General features: G+C 35.3%; 2 protein-coding genes across 5 annotated transcripts; one reads left to right on the top strand and one right to left on the bottom strand.

The window, feature by feature from the left end:
* Window positions 1-60: 60 nt before the first annotated feature.
* LOC127168332 (polyadenylate-binding protein-interacting protein 2B-like) lies at window positions 61-10,113 on the top strand. 4 transcript variants are annotated; one of them, XM_051115141.1, is made up of 4 exons: window positions 61-219; window positions 5,560-5,720; window positions 6,023-6,193; window positions 7,486-10,113. In XM_051115141.1, exons 2-4 carry the CDS (start codon window positions 5,571-5,573, stop codon window positions 7,540-7,542), a joined length of 378 nt encoding a protein of 125 aa, XP_050971098.1. In that variant the 5' UTR covers window positions 61-219; window positions 5,560-5,570; the 3' UTR covers window positions 7,543-10,113. The 4 variants fall into 4 exon arrangements, with proteins under 4 accessions (XP_050971098.1, XP_050971097.1, XP_050971099.1 ...); XM_051115140.1 differs by lacking the exon at window positions 61-219 and adding an exon at window positions 1,422-1,587; XM_051115142.1 differs by lacking the exon at window positions 61-219 and adding an exon at window positions 1,715-1,775.
* Window positions 10,114-10,952: 839 nt separating this feature from the next.
* Window positions 10,953-16,170, bottom strand: nagk (N-acetylglucosamine kinase). Its single transcript, XM_051115138.1, has 10 exons — window positions 16,061-16,170; window positions 15,801-15,885; window positions 15,597-15,695; window positions 15,369-15,510; window positions 15,172-15,282; window positions 12,557-12,669; window positions 12,377-12,464; window positions 12,203-12,300; window positions 12,035-12,113; window positions 10,953-11,313 (listed from the first exon to the last, which is right to left on the bottom strand). Exons 1-10 carry the CDS (start codon window positions 16,087-16,089, stop codon window positions 11,123-11,125), a joined length of 1,035 nt encoding a protein of 344 aa, XP_050971095.1. The 5' UTR covers window positions 16,090-16,170; the 3' UTR covers window positions 10,953-11,122.
* Window positions 16,171-17,019: the final 849 nt, after the last annotated feature.

The raw sequence follows: 17,019 nt of genomic DNA, 5'->3' as shown, positions 1-17,019 counted from the left end.
TCAGCTGTGGTCACGTGACGAGCACATTTGGTGATTTACGCTGCACATTCAAAACATCAAGACAAAGCGACACGGTTAAACTGTCAGGACTTTTCCAAGTCAGTATCCGATCAGAGATTGGCCCGCGTCCTGTCTGTCTTTCTGTCTACAGAAATATTTCCTCTGGTCTGTGTGTTTGATATAGTTATTACCATCGGTCATCGGAGGATTTGACTAAAAGTAAGTAGCGAATAAGAAGAGTTATTAAACCATTACGCAATCAGATAGAAATATGGGGCAGCATGAACCACATTATAAACCAATTTTGTGTTCCATTACTCCGTATTATTTTGGAATTTGCATGCATATGTGACTGTTGATGAGAATGGGGAATGCTATCTTTTCCTTGCTAAGTTTCATATTGACATTTTGGAAAACAAATAAACCTGTAATTTGCATGCACGCACATTTTTTTTTCCTGCATTAACTTGTTTCAAACAGTTTTGTATTTTAAACAGTGACATGCCACCTTTTAAAACTATAGTGAAACTATATTCCAGAAAACATCCCTGCAAATTTTAATAAATATCGCAAATGATCAGACGTTCAGTTGAATAAAATGAAAAAAAAAAAGAGTTTCATATGCTTGTTTCTGTATTTGCAAATAAAACAAAAAGGACGCTCGATGCATGTTTTCGATGTCCCTTAAATGAATGAATCTTTCCTTTAGTTCGAATCTTTTCAATGAAAAGATTCACAAAACGATTCATGATTCATAATGAGCCGACACAAATAATTTAATGTGAACCGACATACGTTTATGATTTGAATAAATCGTTTGATCAGTACGAGTTATTAGCCTTTTTTTTTTTATTATTTTAGTCAAATAATAAATAGAGTTTTGCTATTTGTTTTGGGTAAAAAAAAAAAAAAAAATCGAGGACAGGTAAAACATTTAGGCATAACTGAAAACGTAATAAAACCCCAATACATGCCTGTACATGTAATATCCCAGGCTGGGGTGTCAAGAGTCAGGTTATGACGCAATTACGTAACGACGTAGAGCTGAATTGTTTTTTGTTTTTGTTTTTTCTTAGAAAACAAACTATTCAAAGGAACCGATTCGCTGGGATGATTCTGGCTACTACTTTATGTTCAAACATTTGTTTTCTTGTACCTAAATAAAATAAACTAAATATTATTTATAAGTGCGTTTCACACATTATTCTGAAAAGAAGCTTGTGAATTTTACTAAATAGGTCAGGGTTGTATTTGTTGTTGTTTTGTTTCTAAACAATAACATGCAGTTTTTAAACTATGTTCCCGTCACGAATGATCAAACGATCGGTTGCATATGTATTAACTGCATTTTTATTTATTTGTTTGTTTTTGAAAGAGACAAACACAGAGGGAGGAGGGTTGATGCATGTTTGTTTAAGCAGGAACCACATGACCATCTTGCTCGTAATGTGTTGTGTTTCTCTAATGGCAGTCAGCCATCTCATCTCAGCTCAACTACCTTGCAAATTAGGGATTAATCATTCCGTACAGTGTTAACTGAAGCTTTCCACGCGATCTGACAGACAATATAAGCGTCAGCAATGCCAGGTACGTTGTTTGCACGGGTTTCGGTCTGTCTTTAGCTTGCACTGTTTTCCTTTCGGTGTGTGTATTTGCACGTCTCGACCAGACTTGACTGCGTCTGTGTGTCTCTGTCATTGACTGGACGCTGTCTTAATGTCTAAAAAGCGGTTCCGACAGCAAATATGGCCGTGCAGACTAATTCTTCTTCGGCTGTACGTGAATTTGAATTGCTTTACTCCTAAACGTTTAACATTGCGTTATTTTGCGTCTCGCAGTTGTGTATGAAGTTCTTCTAGATAAACAGATAAACTGTAATGTCATGCCAGGGGGTTGTTGTGGCCCACTTTGGCTGTCATTACATTTCTCAGCACGACCTTTCATGTCTGTTTACTCTCAATGTTGCGTGCTTTGTCCTGCCATGAAGGTACATTCGCGTTGCTGAGACCTATTTGTTTGTTCTCTGAATTATGCCGCTTTCTCGGTGTAATACTGCAAAAGTGGATTACATAATTGGCTTTAGAGTGTTTATAAAGAGCGTGCAGGAAACGGTGTAACGGAAAGCTAGTTTGTATGGTTGTTTCGGGGAACTTCGTTGCGTTTTGATGCGTTCATGTTTAAAGTCGTTTAATATGTTGAAAGTGCTCATTTTTGTTTATTAATTTTTTCTTTCAGTGAATGTATTTACTTTTTCTGTTTATCATGCAGTGATCAATACTGAAATGTTTGTGTAGAAGGAAAGGTTAACTGTGTGTTAGGTCTTTTGTTTTGATATTTCTAACAGTGGTGTCTGTATAAACACCCATGCAGTGGCGTGTTGTTGCATAAGCTCGAGATTTTCTGCAGTCAGTCTGTCACACATGCTGCTTGTATGTTTGAAGAAAACGTGTAACTTGTATAACCACTGGCATTATCAGCTCCTCACATCGACCCAGATGTCCAGACTTAGCTGCTTTTCTTGTAGGTGTGAGTGAGGAATCTTGAATCTGTGAGTCTGTAGTTATTGGATGACAAGTGCGTTGATAAACTTTTGCTCTCCTCTCTAAAGTTGGCTAAGGTGTTATTTCTTGACCTAGTATCTTTGAACGTTGCATTGCTTAGGGCAATAAAATACCATAAAACAGTAGATAGTAGGACGCTGCAGTTTTAGTAAACTGTTTTTATGACCATGGACTATGATACATAGATGCTTGGGATCAGGCCTTGTCCTATATTTTAAAATGAGGGCAAGCTGAGATTCAAAAGAGTAAAAATAACAAGAGTAGTGTTGTTTGTTTGTGTGTATGCTTGTATGTATTTGTTTCATTATGTGGCATTGTGAGGAGGATTGGCTCCCCAGCTGAGTCTCGGTTTTTCCTTCATCCTACCGATACATTAGGGATTTTTCTCTCATCACTGGCTACATTCCCACTGTCAGTGTTTGGGATTGACAACTGCATTTACTTACTTACAGGTGTGAATCTCAAAATGTCCTGTTCACACAGCAGCCTACAATAACATCTCAAATACTGTCTTTATGAACGAGTAACAGGAGTCAAGCCCGTATTATATTTGTGACTATCGCCTGTAACCAACACTGACTGAAGTAATATCAAAGATTGTAATTGTTTATGGACATTGAACAAGCATGGAAAATCATTGCTTAGACCTTTTCCAATAAAGTTCTGTAAAGCTTATTTGGATTTTACAACATTATTTTAAAATACAACATCCTGATTAAAAAAAAAAAAAAAAAAACACTTTTTTTTTTTTTTTTTTTTAAAGAGTTCTATTAGTAGCTGTATATGTATGTTATGTATTGAAACAGTTTGCTCATACAAACATGTTTCCTTGTGTTTGTTCAAACCTCAGGAATTGCAGCATTGATTTGTTTTGCCGTGGTACACTATGTGAAGCAATGCATGCAATTGCAAATAGTCAGTAAAGCCATGATCACTAGCTGTGCCAACTAGTGTAGACATGTCTGTCTGAACCAGCAAGTGGACAGGTGGCAGACTGTGATATAATAGTCTGTATTTTTTTTCTTTTCTTTTTTAGTCAAGGATTTAGGCCGCACAAAATTAATGGATTAACCTAAAAAAGTGAATTGCAATTTACAAAATAACAAATAACAGTGGGTCCAGCATTGCAGATAAATATTTTGTCAGAAACCTCATATGTACTTGTTTAAGGTATGGTTTCTGTTTGTTATTACCTGTCAGGGGTGGGTGTTTGTGTAAGTAGGGAGAGAGAGAGAGATTTTAAGAGAGTGAGTTTAAAGCCCCTCAGTAGCTCATCCTCTCATGTCATCACTCACAGATGAGCTCATTTCCTCCAGTGATGTCACTGCTATTATTAAGCCTTAAGCCTGATCTCTCATACGCCAACTTAACACACATTAGCCAGACAGCCACAAATGTTCTGTGAGTCTGTGGTTGTTGCTAATAAAAAATTCTTCCTTGCTACGAACTGTGTACACTGCATATTGCCTGCTTTCTTTTTTTTTAATGGTAGGCGTTATTTCACAAATTGACTAATAGTATTACTATTTTTTGACAATTTATTTATGAACGAACTATACTACTATACTACACTAGTCTACTTATGATTACATGCATGTTTAATTCAGCAAAGTGCATCCACTTGTCATTGGTAAAAACAGCTGTTTTGCTGATTTAAATTTATTTTGTATAAAATTGCTGTAACATTTGGCATTTGGCAGTACGATCTGAATATGAGTAGAAAAAAATGTTTTAGAATCATGGCTGATTTTATTTGAGGTTTGTTCATTACATTGGAAAAGGAAAGTTGAGCATATTATATTATATATATATGTACTGTACAGACATGCTGCAGTAATAGTAAGAGTAGGATGCTGTTCAGTTAGTGACAACCGTAAATATTGATGGTGGACGTGCTTTAATGCCCTTTCTCTCCATATACTGTGAGAGGCGGCATTCAGCTTCAGGTTTCAGACACAATCAATGTGTGTAAGCAGCTGATTGGTGGGGAAAAAAAACACACACATTTTTGCACTGCAGCAGATTGGTATATACTTATTGTGCATGATTAAAACATAATCAAGTAATACTTTTAAATACTGTCTAAAATTAACAGTTTAATCTGTTCGTCTGGTTCACTGTTCCATCTAGTGTTTACAGCAGGTATTACTGTAAACATTTATAGCTGATAGGATATGTTTTGAGTTATGGCTGTGTGCAGATTTTTTATTTATTTTTTAACAGGGTTTGAAACATGCAAGAATGCATATTTTATTGCCAAAAAATCAACTCAGAGGAATTTATACAAAAAAAAACAAAAAACAACTATTCGTATATATTTGGAAATGTGCATCACATGTATTGTTAGCGTGTTCTGTTTATTCTCATTTAGTCTTGGAGGATTATCTATTGCATGCGAACAGGTTGAGTGTTCAGCTATGTTGCATCATGGAACGTGATCTTGTACATGCACAAGTAATCCATGTACACAGTGAGTAGGTGTGGTTGTGTTTTAAGTGTTGTGACACGCTTTATGCGATTGTCTTGAGCATTACAGAATATAAACAACTGCTTGCCTCATGACTCGTTTCACCAGCCCTCTTATTTTTCTGTCCTGACTGGTTTTTCAGCTCAGTTCTAATTCTGCCTAATTATTGTGGAATATTGCTTTGTTCTTCATTTTTATATTTACCATTCATTCACATCACTGGAATAAATAGCTATTTAAATAAATGGTAGTGCGTGTATGAATTAATTATACTGAGTATGTGTTCGGATTGCATGGTATATCAGTGTATACCACTTTTTGTGTGTGTGTTTGTCTTTTGTTTAGTCTAATTAGGTCGGTTGTATATGTAGTTCACAGTTTGCTCACTTTTGCACACCCCAGATTTTGATAATATTCCTCATTATATTATATTATATTATATTAGATTAGATTAGATTAGATTAAATTATTGCAATATCAGAGATGATTTCTATATTACTGCATCCCTAAAATGTATGTCTATCTTTTTAGAACCAGCAGAAATGAATGGGGCTGACATAGGAAAGATGTCGGGCAGCGGAGTTCCAGGGAGTGAGGGCAAGGACCCAGTAGCCAATGGGCATGCAGAGAATGAGTCAAACCCCTTTGCAGAGTACATGTGGATGGAGAATGAGGAGGAATACAATCGGCAGGTCTGTACACACACCAACCCAACTACAGCCCATTTGAGCCCACACCATAAAAACACAAACTCAGTAGTTGATCAGGATGGGTTTTATACTTACGGCTAAGGTTCGTATTCAGCATAGCTCAGTTGATAGTTTTAAGTTTTATGACCATTTTTTTGGATAGTGCTTTGTGGCTCTTGAAAAGCTAAATTGTAGATTATAAGATTTTACTTGTGTGTGTGTGTGTGTGTGTGTGTGTGTGTGTGTGTGTGTGTGTTTTAAATTAACTTGGACAGGAACTTTTACCTTATTTGTTTATATCCCAGGTGGAGGAGGAATTGCTTGAGCAAGAGTTTTTGGAGCGCTGTTTCCAAGAGATGCTGGATGAGGAGGATCAGGATTGGTTCATTCCAGAGAGGGACCTCCCTTCAGTCGGACAGATTCAGCAACAGCTCAATGGGCTATCTGTCAGCGATGGCAATGCAGAGGAAATCTTGGTAAGCTTTAAGTCCTCATGGACATTCAGTATAAAAAATAAGAAAATGAACTTAGAAGTATAATTAACCCAAAAAATGAAAACTATCATTTACTCACCCACATGTTGTTCTAAACCTGTAAGACATTTTGTTCTGTGAAACACACAAGTAGATATTTCGACTGTTTCAGCTTTGTTTAAACAATGAAAGCCATAGAGTGCAACAGTTGAGTTACAGAAGTAAAAGATTCAACTGATTTTTAGCAATAACATACATACCCTTAAAAACAGTCCTACTGTGAGCTACAAAGTTGTTATTGGATGTTATATGCTTTTGTTTAAACTACTAGCCTGCATTATTTGAACATTTAAATATTTGCATTTAACAGCAGAAATTCCTGGTTAAAAATGCATTATCCATCTCTGAGGGGCCGTTTACACAACATTTTCAGCCAAAAACGGGAAAACTTTTTATGCATTTTGCCTGTTCACTTACACGACAACGGCGTTGTGGGGCCTGAAAATGCATAATTTTGAAAACGTGTTTCAAACTGCAAGTTTTTGAGAGAGCCTCAGTTATCATTTTCATGTAAACACCCAACATGAGAATCTGTGAAAATGGGTGACGTTATGCGTGAGTAGTACGTTAAGTATGTAGACATGCGCAGTATTTGTCGATTTTAAAGGCAAGCATAAACAAACAGCGTGCCAACTACTGGTTCGGCATATGTAATACAGCGTTTTTGCAGATATGTGTAAACGTGGATCATTTGAAAATGTTGTTGTGTATACGTGAAACTTTTTAAAAACTCAAGGGAAAAACTTTTCAGTTTTTTAACTACATCGTTGTTGTGTAAACGTAGCCTGAAAAGAATGCTCCACCAATCAGAGAACCACAACAAGCAGATCTTGCCAAAAGGGGCGTGCAGCACCCTGCCCACTCCCATGAAGCCCTGCAAAAACATGGGGGAAGTCGGGCTTCCTAAACTCTTAATTTTTTATAGATAAATGCATGTATATATAATTACTCAATCTTTTTACTTTGTGTTTGAAATCTAAGTTTGTGGTGTTGTGATGCATATCATAGCTGGTTGGTTTGATTCATGGCTTATAAACAAGGATGTTTTTGCTTGTTTATAATCCTTACTTCCAAAACCAAGGCTGCTGAAAAAGTAATTGGGCACTGTTGCACTCTATTGGAGTCCATTGACTTTTATTGTATGGAAAAAACATTTTTCTTCCATAGACTATTTAAAAAATGAAGTAGATGGCTTCAGATGTCTAATTGATTTCTACTTATGTTTTTTCCCCCAGCGAAAGAGCATCTTAAACCCTGAAGCCAAGGAGTTTGTGCCCGGGGTGAAATACTAGGAATCATCATTGCCCTCCTCTCTCATACACACATCTGATCATATATGCAGAGACTGTTGTGCCCATGTTTAGGATGGTCACATAAATGCGCTCTTCTACACATTTTAGAAGGGGCAAGAATACAGATTTTTTGGATTGGAGGGAGGTAGGGGGTGATTGTCTACAAGCTTTATATTTCTGTTATGTATAAACCAAGGGTATTAAGTGGAAATGTGACCTCTAGGAGGTGCTGTGACTAGCTAATATCATACTCATTACCAGGCTGTTTTATTTTCCTCTACCCTTGCAGAAAGGGCTGTTCTTGCCAGCTTTCATTGTTTCACAGTTTGTGCCTGATCAGGTCTTTGCTTTCCTTCCCCTGTTGTTGTTGTGTTTTTTTTTTTTTTTGTTTTTTTTTCTGTTTGTTTTGTTGTTGAGCTTTTGTAGAGGAAAGTTTTGATGCATCTGTTCACATTCCTGTGTTTCAAGGGGTGTGGCCATAAATGACTGGGGGTGTGGCTGGTGGTGGGCGGAGCCCCTAGGTTTGGGTTGAATGCTGAGGAAAGGGTGTTGGGGAATTCATGGAATTCAACTTTTGATTTTGAATTGAATTCGTTACACGCAGGACTGAATTTCATTTAAAAAAAAATGGAAGAATGGCAAATAAAGAAGAAACGTTTGTACTCAAATGGACCATTTCTTGTGTTTGGCTGTAAAATGTATACTAATAGTTGGTATTAACTCTCACATTTAACGGTGGTACCGTTAAAAATGAACAATTTTAATATGCATATTTTATGTGGATGCGAACTGAACTACTTTAATTTAGCCTCTTCAGTAATCAGCCAGTCATGTAACCTCATCCATTATACATTTCCAGGAGATTAGCTTGGAAATATCTGGTTTCTCATCAGCAAAACTGTCTTGATTTCATTTTAACTTGTATAGGAAATCGGAATAGCCGTAATTACGTTTTAATGGTCATGAAAGTGATTCAGTTGTTTTAATGTAGGGTCTCTAATTAGACCTACAACCAGCATTGCATTGGTCTTAAGCTACTGAAACCCTTTATTTCTTAGATTAATTTTTTGTCATTCAGATTTTATTGTCCTGTGAGTTGTAAGACAGTGACTGACAGACATAATAAATGGTATTGAGAAATAATTGCTTGCTGGTAGCTGCACTAAACATTAAGCAAATACAACATTTGTATTTTGAACTTATGTGCTTAATCAGTGCTGCTGACCAGGATTGTTATCATTAACTAAAACTATAACCAATTAAAACATTTCATGTTAATTGAAAACAAATAAATGATAACTGAAATAAAATAAAAACATTTAAATTTGTTTTTTTTTGCCAAGCCATTTTTAGTACTAAATTAACTAATACTAAATTCAATTAAAACTAATAAATGTATAGACATATATTTAAAAAAAAGTAAATAACTAAATAAGAGCAATAACTCAAACTTTAACATTGAGGTGAAAACAGAAAAAAAACAAAAAACAAAAAACAATGAACAAAAACTTTAATAGCATATCAGTGGTACTAAAATAACGCTGCTTTTGATGCATGTTCCTATGATATCACAGCACTTGTACATTTTCATGGCCACACTATGAATGAGAAATGCTGAATGGTAACTAATATATGAATCATGGATCTTTTGATCTGGTTATCAGCATTCTTAGATGAACCAACCTGCCTAAAATACTTCTCAAAATATGTCTCGTGACAGTCAGCACAATTTTGCTGTCAGTACATCTTGTAATTAGGACAAATAGTTGCAGGATGTGGTCATTGTGAAGAAAAAAAAGGGGATGTCCGGGGTTAGCAGCAACTGATGCTGACAGTCATTTGCCTCCACCAATGGTCTGAAGTTTAGAGGGTCAGAACAATATATTTGCATCACATTTCTGAACTTGAATATCTTAATTAGGTATACAAGCTGGGTGTAAATGCTGTTGGTGGTAAAACTCCTAAACAGAGACTAACCTATTATAAGTATTTGAGCAGTCTTAGACATTTCCCTGTAAATGCATCTTTCTCCATCCAAAAGACTAACAGAACACATAGAATCTATGAAATGTCACTGCTACACCAAATACAGTTGAAGTCAAAGGTTTACATACACCTTGCAGAATCTGCAAAATGTTAATTTTACCAAAATAAGAGAGATCATACAAAATGCTTTTTTTTTTTTTTTTTTAGTACTGATATTGATGTAAAGATATTTCACATAAAAGTTATCTACATGTAGTCTGCAAAAGAAAATAATAATTGAATTTATAAAAATGACCCTGTTCTAAAGTTTACATATGCGTGATTCTTAATACTGTGTTGTTGCCTGAATGATCCACAGATGTTTTTTTTTTTGTTTGTTTGTTTAGTAGTAGTTGTTGATGTGTCCCTTATTTGTCTGTAACAGTTAAACTGTCCACTGCTCTTCAGAAAAATCCTTCAGATCCCACAAGTTCTGTGGTTTTTCAGCATTGTGTATTTAAACCCTTTCCAAAAATGACTATGATTTTGAGATCCATCTTTTCACACTGAGGACAACTGAGGCACTCATATGCAACTATTACAGAAGGGTCAAATACTAACTGATGCTTCAGAACGAAAAGCATGCATTAAGAGACAGGGGTGTAAACTTTTGAACAGAATCAAAATGTGTACATTTTTCTTATTTTGCCTAAATATTATATATATTTTTTTCATTTAGTACTGCCCTTCAGAAGCTACAGAAGATATAGACAAAATAAGTGAAATTTACCCTGATCTTCAAATACAATGCATTAAGACCCCCATTGTTTCCTTTTGGAGCATGCAGTTATCGTTGGAAAGAGTTCAAATACACAAAAATGCAGAAAAAAACTACAGAATTTGTGATACCTGAAGGATTCTTTTTAAAGAACAGCTTGCAGTTTAACTGTTCATGACAAACAAGGGACTCATGAACAACTATCACAAAACAAAACAAAACAAAAACACAGCTATGGATTATTTAGGTAACAACACAGTATTAAGTGTACGTAAACTTTTGAATGGGGTCATTTTTATAAATTTAACTATTATTCTTCTTTCGTGGAATACAGTAGTCAACATTTAAAGGGGATCAAAACCTTTCATCAAAGTCCTAAAACCAAAACAATACCTGTTCTTGTCGTAGGATAACTTTGATGAACTTTTTTGATCCACTTCAAATGTTGACTACTATATATGTAAATGTCTTTTATGTGAAATATCTTATTCAGGTAAGTGCTAAATAAAAAATTAACATGCTTCTTGTCTGATCCCTCTTATTTTGGTAAAACAATTAACATTTTGCAGATTCTGCAAAGTGTATGTAAACTTTTGACTGTATTTACACCAAATTATGAAAAATTAATTAAAAAATTAATAAAATTAAAATTTCAATGACAACAAGACAGTGTTTTTGCAATGTTTATTAAAAAATTCAATTCCATGATTGGATTTTTTATTTTTTGTGTGTGTGTGTGTTTGAGAAACAGCCCCACCAAGAGGAAAAATCAGTTTAAAAACAGGAAGTTCCCAATTCAGTTCTTTAGTGGCATCTAAAAGGTCTGTTTCTTCTGATTCACTGATTAAACATATGGCTGAAAAACACATTGGCGTTGGCCGAGTAGTCCAGAGGGAGGCTGGCCCCTGCATTCTGTGCCCCCATTTTGGCGCCACCCAGAGCGGAAGACTGACGAAGAGTCAGCAGGCTATACTTACAGAATTGACTGTAACCATGAGCCTGAGCCTCTGAGAGGACCTGAGTGAAACCTACAGCACAAAACACCAGATCCACATCACAATGTTTAGTTAATGTGAATTAGGGCTGGGCGATTAATCAAATGTTATCTTCAATTAAGATTTTGGCTTCCAATGATTATGAATACAAGATAATAAAGATGACTGTGCTGCAGTGCATTCTGTTTCCCAATGATAGTCTCATTTTGTCTTTTGTTATAAATCCAGCTACTACTCCTCAGCTTTCACTCTTCCCTTTATCTTGATGTATTGAATATTACTTTGTTTTTATATTATGTTATATTTCTATAATTTCTATAATTACATTTATTATGTTGTTTCTTTAAGCAAATTATATTTAAAGTTCCTTTTTTTATATAAAAGTTAAAAAAAAATGCATAATGTTTAGCAATTAGCAATTGTGTTACATAATTGATCTCAATGTTGACATAAATAACCGGGATTATGATTTTTGCCATGATCAAATATATGTACATTTTAAAGTTATCCATCTTTTCTACTGTACTTCGATTCCTGATCAAAACTGTAAAAAAGTTTGGAGATTTCCTCTAGATATTTTTTTTTTTCTAAATTTACATAATACTGAAAATCATACTGGTTAAACACCATAACAAATGACCAGCTTATATTTTTCTGTACCACTACATAATTTTTACATCACTAATTTGAACAGTGTCATGTGAAATTATTATGAAGCAGGGAAGCTGAAAAGCTCTATAAAGACATTACGCACCAGATTTCATCAGTTCCCAGCTGCGCCACACAGAACCGACACACAGAACCGGCAAGCCAAGCTCACCAGAAAAGAGATCCTGAATGAGGAAGAGATGAAAATGATTAAAAAAAGAAAAAGAAACTGAGAGTGAGGGTGGCTATGTTACAATGGGTGAGTTTTTTTTACCTGATGTACTTTGGGAAGGACAGCTACAATGTGCCGTGCAAGGGCTTTTCCAGCTTCTGTGAACACGTGTTGGCACAAAGCATCACCAGCATTTCCACCTGAAGCAAACAATCACAGAGTTATTATGCATGGCATAACGTGCACACTACCTCACACCACACATCAGCAGCATACCTTCAGCTAGTTTCCTACAGAACCCTGCAAAATGTGACTTCTGAAAGTTTCTGTACAAATGAGGAAGCATTCCCATCAAATCCGACACCTGGGGATGAACAAAATGTCAAGGAAATGCCATCACATCTATTCAAGTATCAAATTAGACAAGATTAAATCAAATGAACAGCAGGTCCTAACCTGGAAATATTCTTCCATGGCCTTCTTAACATAGGTGATATCATGAGGGGATGTGACAAGGTTATCTCTGGCATCAAAAACCGTTTTAATAGCCAAGTGAGAAATCCAATATGCTACGAGAAGATAAGGACACAGAGAAAGAAAAAGATTAGGTCCTATTTACATCTAGTAATAACATCTCTTCTGATTAGATTAGAAATGGCCAATACAGACGGCCATTTACACCTGGCAGTGTCACATCAGATGAAGTGAAAATGCTTCATATTTACATATTCATTCATTTTTGTTTGAAGAAGGAAATTAATAGTTTTAATAGGTTACTTAAAATTCTTAATAGTAGTTCACAAATGACACTTTTTACATTATTAGTAACCCCAAACAGTTGTGTATACTGTATGTATAACTTTTTCCAAATCTGTCAAACGATCAAGAGTTACCAAGCTGTCAACCATTATTTTAGTACAGTGGTTACCCATTATACGAGTAGGCGATGCTTATCTATTACACAGGATGAATCTGTGTCTCTGGGTTTGTTTACACTGCTTTCTGATCTGGTATGCACATTTACACTATGTGGACTCCCAAATATACCCTAAATATAAATATAATGTAAATATACCCTCTGATGACCTTCAAATTTGGTTTGAGTGATCAGATGACAATGCATTTAAATATTGATATACTGGATCCAAGCTGTCCATTTGTGATTAGATCAGCGAGGTGAATAATAAAGGGCTCTCTAGTTCAGTAGCCAGTAGCCATATAATAAAAAATCTATTTAAATTAATATATTTCAGCAAAAACATACATCGCTAAACATGTAGTAAACATAAACTAACATTTCTAAATACACAGCTGAAATGTGACCCTGGACCACAAAACCAGTCATAAGTAGCATGGTATATAAGCAATAGCCAACGATACATTGTATTGGTCAAAATTATCGATTTTCATTTATGCCAAAAACCATTAGGATATTAAGTAAAGATCATGTTCCATGAAGATATTTTGTAATTTTCCTACCATAAATATATCAAAACTTAATTTTTGTTTAATAATATGAACTGCTAAGAACTTACAACTTTAAAGGCGATTTTCTCAGTATTATGATTTTTTTGCACCCTCAGATTCCAGATTTTCAAACAGTTGTATCTATCCTATCTATCCTAACAAGCTTATTTATTCAGCTTTCAGATGATGAATAAATCTCACTTTTGAAAAATTAACCCTTATGACTGGTTTTGTGGTCCAGAGCCAAAAATGTTATATATATATATATTTTTTTACAAAATATTTATCCTAATGTCCTTTAAACACCTTAAGTGTCACCCCCAATTTTTGAACATAGATGTGAAAGTGCACTAACCAAACTTAAAATGTTATAATTTATTAACTCTTTGGAATACAGACCTACAGTTGTTGGGCTCTTTTTTAAGAAGAAAAACTGCAGATTATTGCAAACACAGAATAATTTCAAAATATTAAAATTCAAAAGTATCAAAAAGTTACAGAAGTTTGAATTTACTGTAAAGAAAATGCACTGTACCTTTTTTTCATTTTATATAAACTAAATATTTTACACAATATTTTTTAATTCAAAATTGCTTAAAAATTAAAGCCCTTATGTCTAAATAAGTTATGTTCCAAGTTTGAAGTTATATTAATAAAAAAAAAAAGTGATTCCTGGGTGTTATACCACAATTTTACTTTGGGTGTTATACCACAAACAGCCAAACTACACTGAATTTTCTATCACAAATGTCTAAATTGCTGTGCCAATATTACTATCACAAAACAACAATCAAATATGGAATCTTGAGACTCAGACCTTTCTATGTATTTTGTGAAGATTATAAAAAGTTGATTCTAAAAGACTGTAATACATTTTGCAATATGACACCTGACACCACCCACTAAGGGGGAGGAGCCCACTAAAAGATTTTAAAGTACCATTTCCATGGTAATGCAATTTTGAGCAATGAATAAATTGCAATAAATTTTGAGGTTTTAAGCTTTCAAATGATATATAATTTATGATGATTACTATTATATGTGGTATAGAAAAAAGACAACAAAAAAAAGAGTACCAAGAGGCCCACAGGTGGGCCAGTGACACTTAAGGTGTTAAATATCATTTTAAAAATGGCTGAAAAAAGCTCTGCTGTTGTTCATAAATACTAGAAGCAATGTTGTATGCTGTGCTGTCATATCAGTTACCCAGTGTATAGTGAGCCAGGGTTCTTACCAACTCCCAAATTTTTGGGTAACAAAATATTAAATCTCGACCTAGAAAGCTGACTGAGACGTATTAGAGCATATGTCTTTAACCCTGCTCCTGGGGACCCGCTGTCCTGCAAAGTTCAGCTCCAACCCTAATCAAACACACCTGAACCAGCTAATCAAGGTCCTCAGGAATTCATGAAAAGTCACAGGCCAGGTGTGCTGAAGCAGGTTGGAAATAAACTTTGCAAGACAGTGTGTCCCCAGGAGCAGGGTTGAAGACCTTTGGTTTAGAGCCTTTGCAAAGAAAGATAGATTTGTAAGATAAGATAAAATCTTTATCTAAGATAAGACTGGGTGTTTATGTCAGTTGGTTTCTTTGTCTGCATGGTTACCTGATCCCTCGTCTCCCATCATGTGACCCCACCCCCCACAGCCAACCTGTGTGCCATCTGGATTCACCAGTTTACAGTTCGAACCAGTGCCTGATATCACCACTATACCTCCTATAACAAAAAGACAGAAAGGGTTATGATAACCTTGATGTCCTGAGATCCATTACTACTGCTAGTTGCAAAAACACCGCACAAACCATAGTCACTGGCAGTTGCTATAGCACCAATGGCATCGGTGGTAATAAAATAACTTTGACTCAGCTTGGGGTATCGCTCACTCATGTCATCAATTAGCTTCTGGATAGCAGCTTTCTGCTCTCCACCACTCAAAGACATACCCTGTCAACACACAATGTATACAACTTTAAAGTGACCTTATGAAGGTGAATGTGTTGAGGATGATTGACTCAAGCAGTGAACCTCACCAATGAACAGACTGGTGTGTCCGGGTCCAGCCCTGCCTTGATTTTAGCACTCTGGACCATGTCATTGATACCATTAATACAATTATCAACACCAACCAACTATAAATTAACATAAAAAAACAAGAGTCATACATAAACACACTCAAGTACACACTAGCTGACTTCATTCCATATCAAACCACATTAAACCAGTCAATATCTCACCCAGTGATTGGTACATGGTCCATCTGTCTCAGCGAGGATTTTTCCCTCAGCAGATACCAGTACTGCTTTAGAGTGTGTCCCACCACTGTCAAAATCAAGAATAGTGTCTCATTCATTCCTCTGAAGCTACTGACACTTTCTCTCAAACGGTTGCCCTAAGGCACGCGCTTAGAGCGAAGCGTTAAGCGGTGTTTATGTTAAAATGTCATTAAAACTGATATTTGCTTTAATAATAATGTTTTTTTTTGTAATAAACTCACCCCTCCACTCCTCCGTACACTGCGCTCATCTCGCCCGCTTCCTCTTTAGTCACATGACCACTCAGTCAGCTGCTTAAAGTCAACTTTCAGCGAATAAAACACGGACTTTGACAGAAATACATTTTTATTACCCAAAACCACATAAAATCTCGATCCACACCCATTTTTATCATGTCCATATTTAAGAGAAGATAATATGATTCGTTTTTTCGCGTTTTTGATTTATGTATTGTTTCAATAATAATTTGTTTGCAGCAGAAACATTTAGTACATTCGTAGTTTAGAAACATTTAAACAGTAAAATATAAAGAAATATAAAAAAAAATATAACCCCCCCCCCCCAAAAAAAACCAAACAATACAATACACACTCTGACCAACAGATGGCAGCATCTTGCTGTCTCAATCATCACATGAGCATGATATACTATTAATTCATTAAACATTTATTTTTTTCCTCCAGTATTTTTAACATTTACATTCTTTTTATTGTAAACTTACAAATGAATCCTGATAGACACAAATGCTGATAGACACAAGACAACAGAATAGAGTCACAGTCACAGAATACAATTATTTCAAACGTAGAACGTTTTTGTTTAAAAGCGGAAAGTCCAATGTGAATGTCAAGCTGACATTATGTACCATTGTAAGAAGTGATCGTGCTACTTTCCTGCCTCCCACTGCATTTGTGATTCACTCTTTGCTGACCCACATACTATCTAATGAAGATAAAATAACATTTCACTATAAAACCGCATCTACCAAAAGTTGATGACATGCACTTGTGTAAAGTATCACAGAAATCTCCGAATCACAGAGACCAACTTTATTGTAGTAGTGCAGATGCTTTAGATTCTGATCTTCATTCTTAGAATTTTTCAGGCCTCACAAGTTATTGATTTCAGGAGAAATTAAATGTATTTATTTTATTTTCCTTATTTATTCTACTTTTTGGTT

The sequence above is a fragment of the Labeo rohita genome, chromosome 7 (genome assembly GCF_022985175.1).
Source record: "Labeo rohita strain BAU-BD-2019 chromosome 7, IGBB_LRoh.1.0, whole genome shotgun sequence".
NCBI classification, from domain to species: domain Eukaryota; kingdom Metazoa; phylum Chordata; class Actinopteri; order Cypriniformes; family Cyprinidae; genus Labeo; species Labeo rohita.
The sequence above is the reverse complement of the archived record's forward strand: the minus strand, read 5'-3'. Positions and strand labels throughout refer to the sequence as shown.

Bases quoted from the DNA above. Each gene is read 5' to 3' on its own strand.
- LOC127168332 (XM_051115139.1), top strand. From the start codon at position 1,960: ATGTTGCGTGCTTTGTCCTGCCATGAAG. The intron at 5,721-6,022 runs GTCTGTACACAC...TTTATATCCCAG, and splicing joins AGGAGGAATACAATCGGCAG to GTGGAGGAGGAATTGCTTGA. The intron at 6,194-7,485 runs GTAAGCTTTAAG...TTTTTCCCCCAG, and splicing joins GCAATGCAGAGGAAATCTTG to CGAAAGAGCATCTTAAACCC.
- nagk (XM_051115138.1), bottom strand. From the start codon at position 16,089: ATGAGCGCAGTGTACGGAGGAGTGGAGGG. The intron at 15,696-15,800 runs GTGAGATATTGA...GTTAATTTATAG, and splicing joins GACCATGTACCAATCACTGG to TTGGTTGGTGTTGATAATTG. The intron at 15,511-15,596 runs GTGAGGTTCACT...GTGTGTTGACAG, and splicing joins ACACACCAGTCTGTTCATTG to GGTATGTCTTTGAGTGGTGG.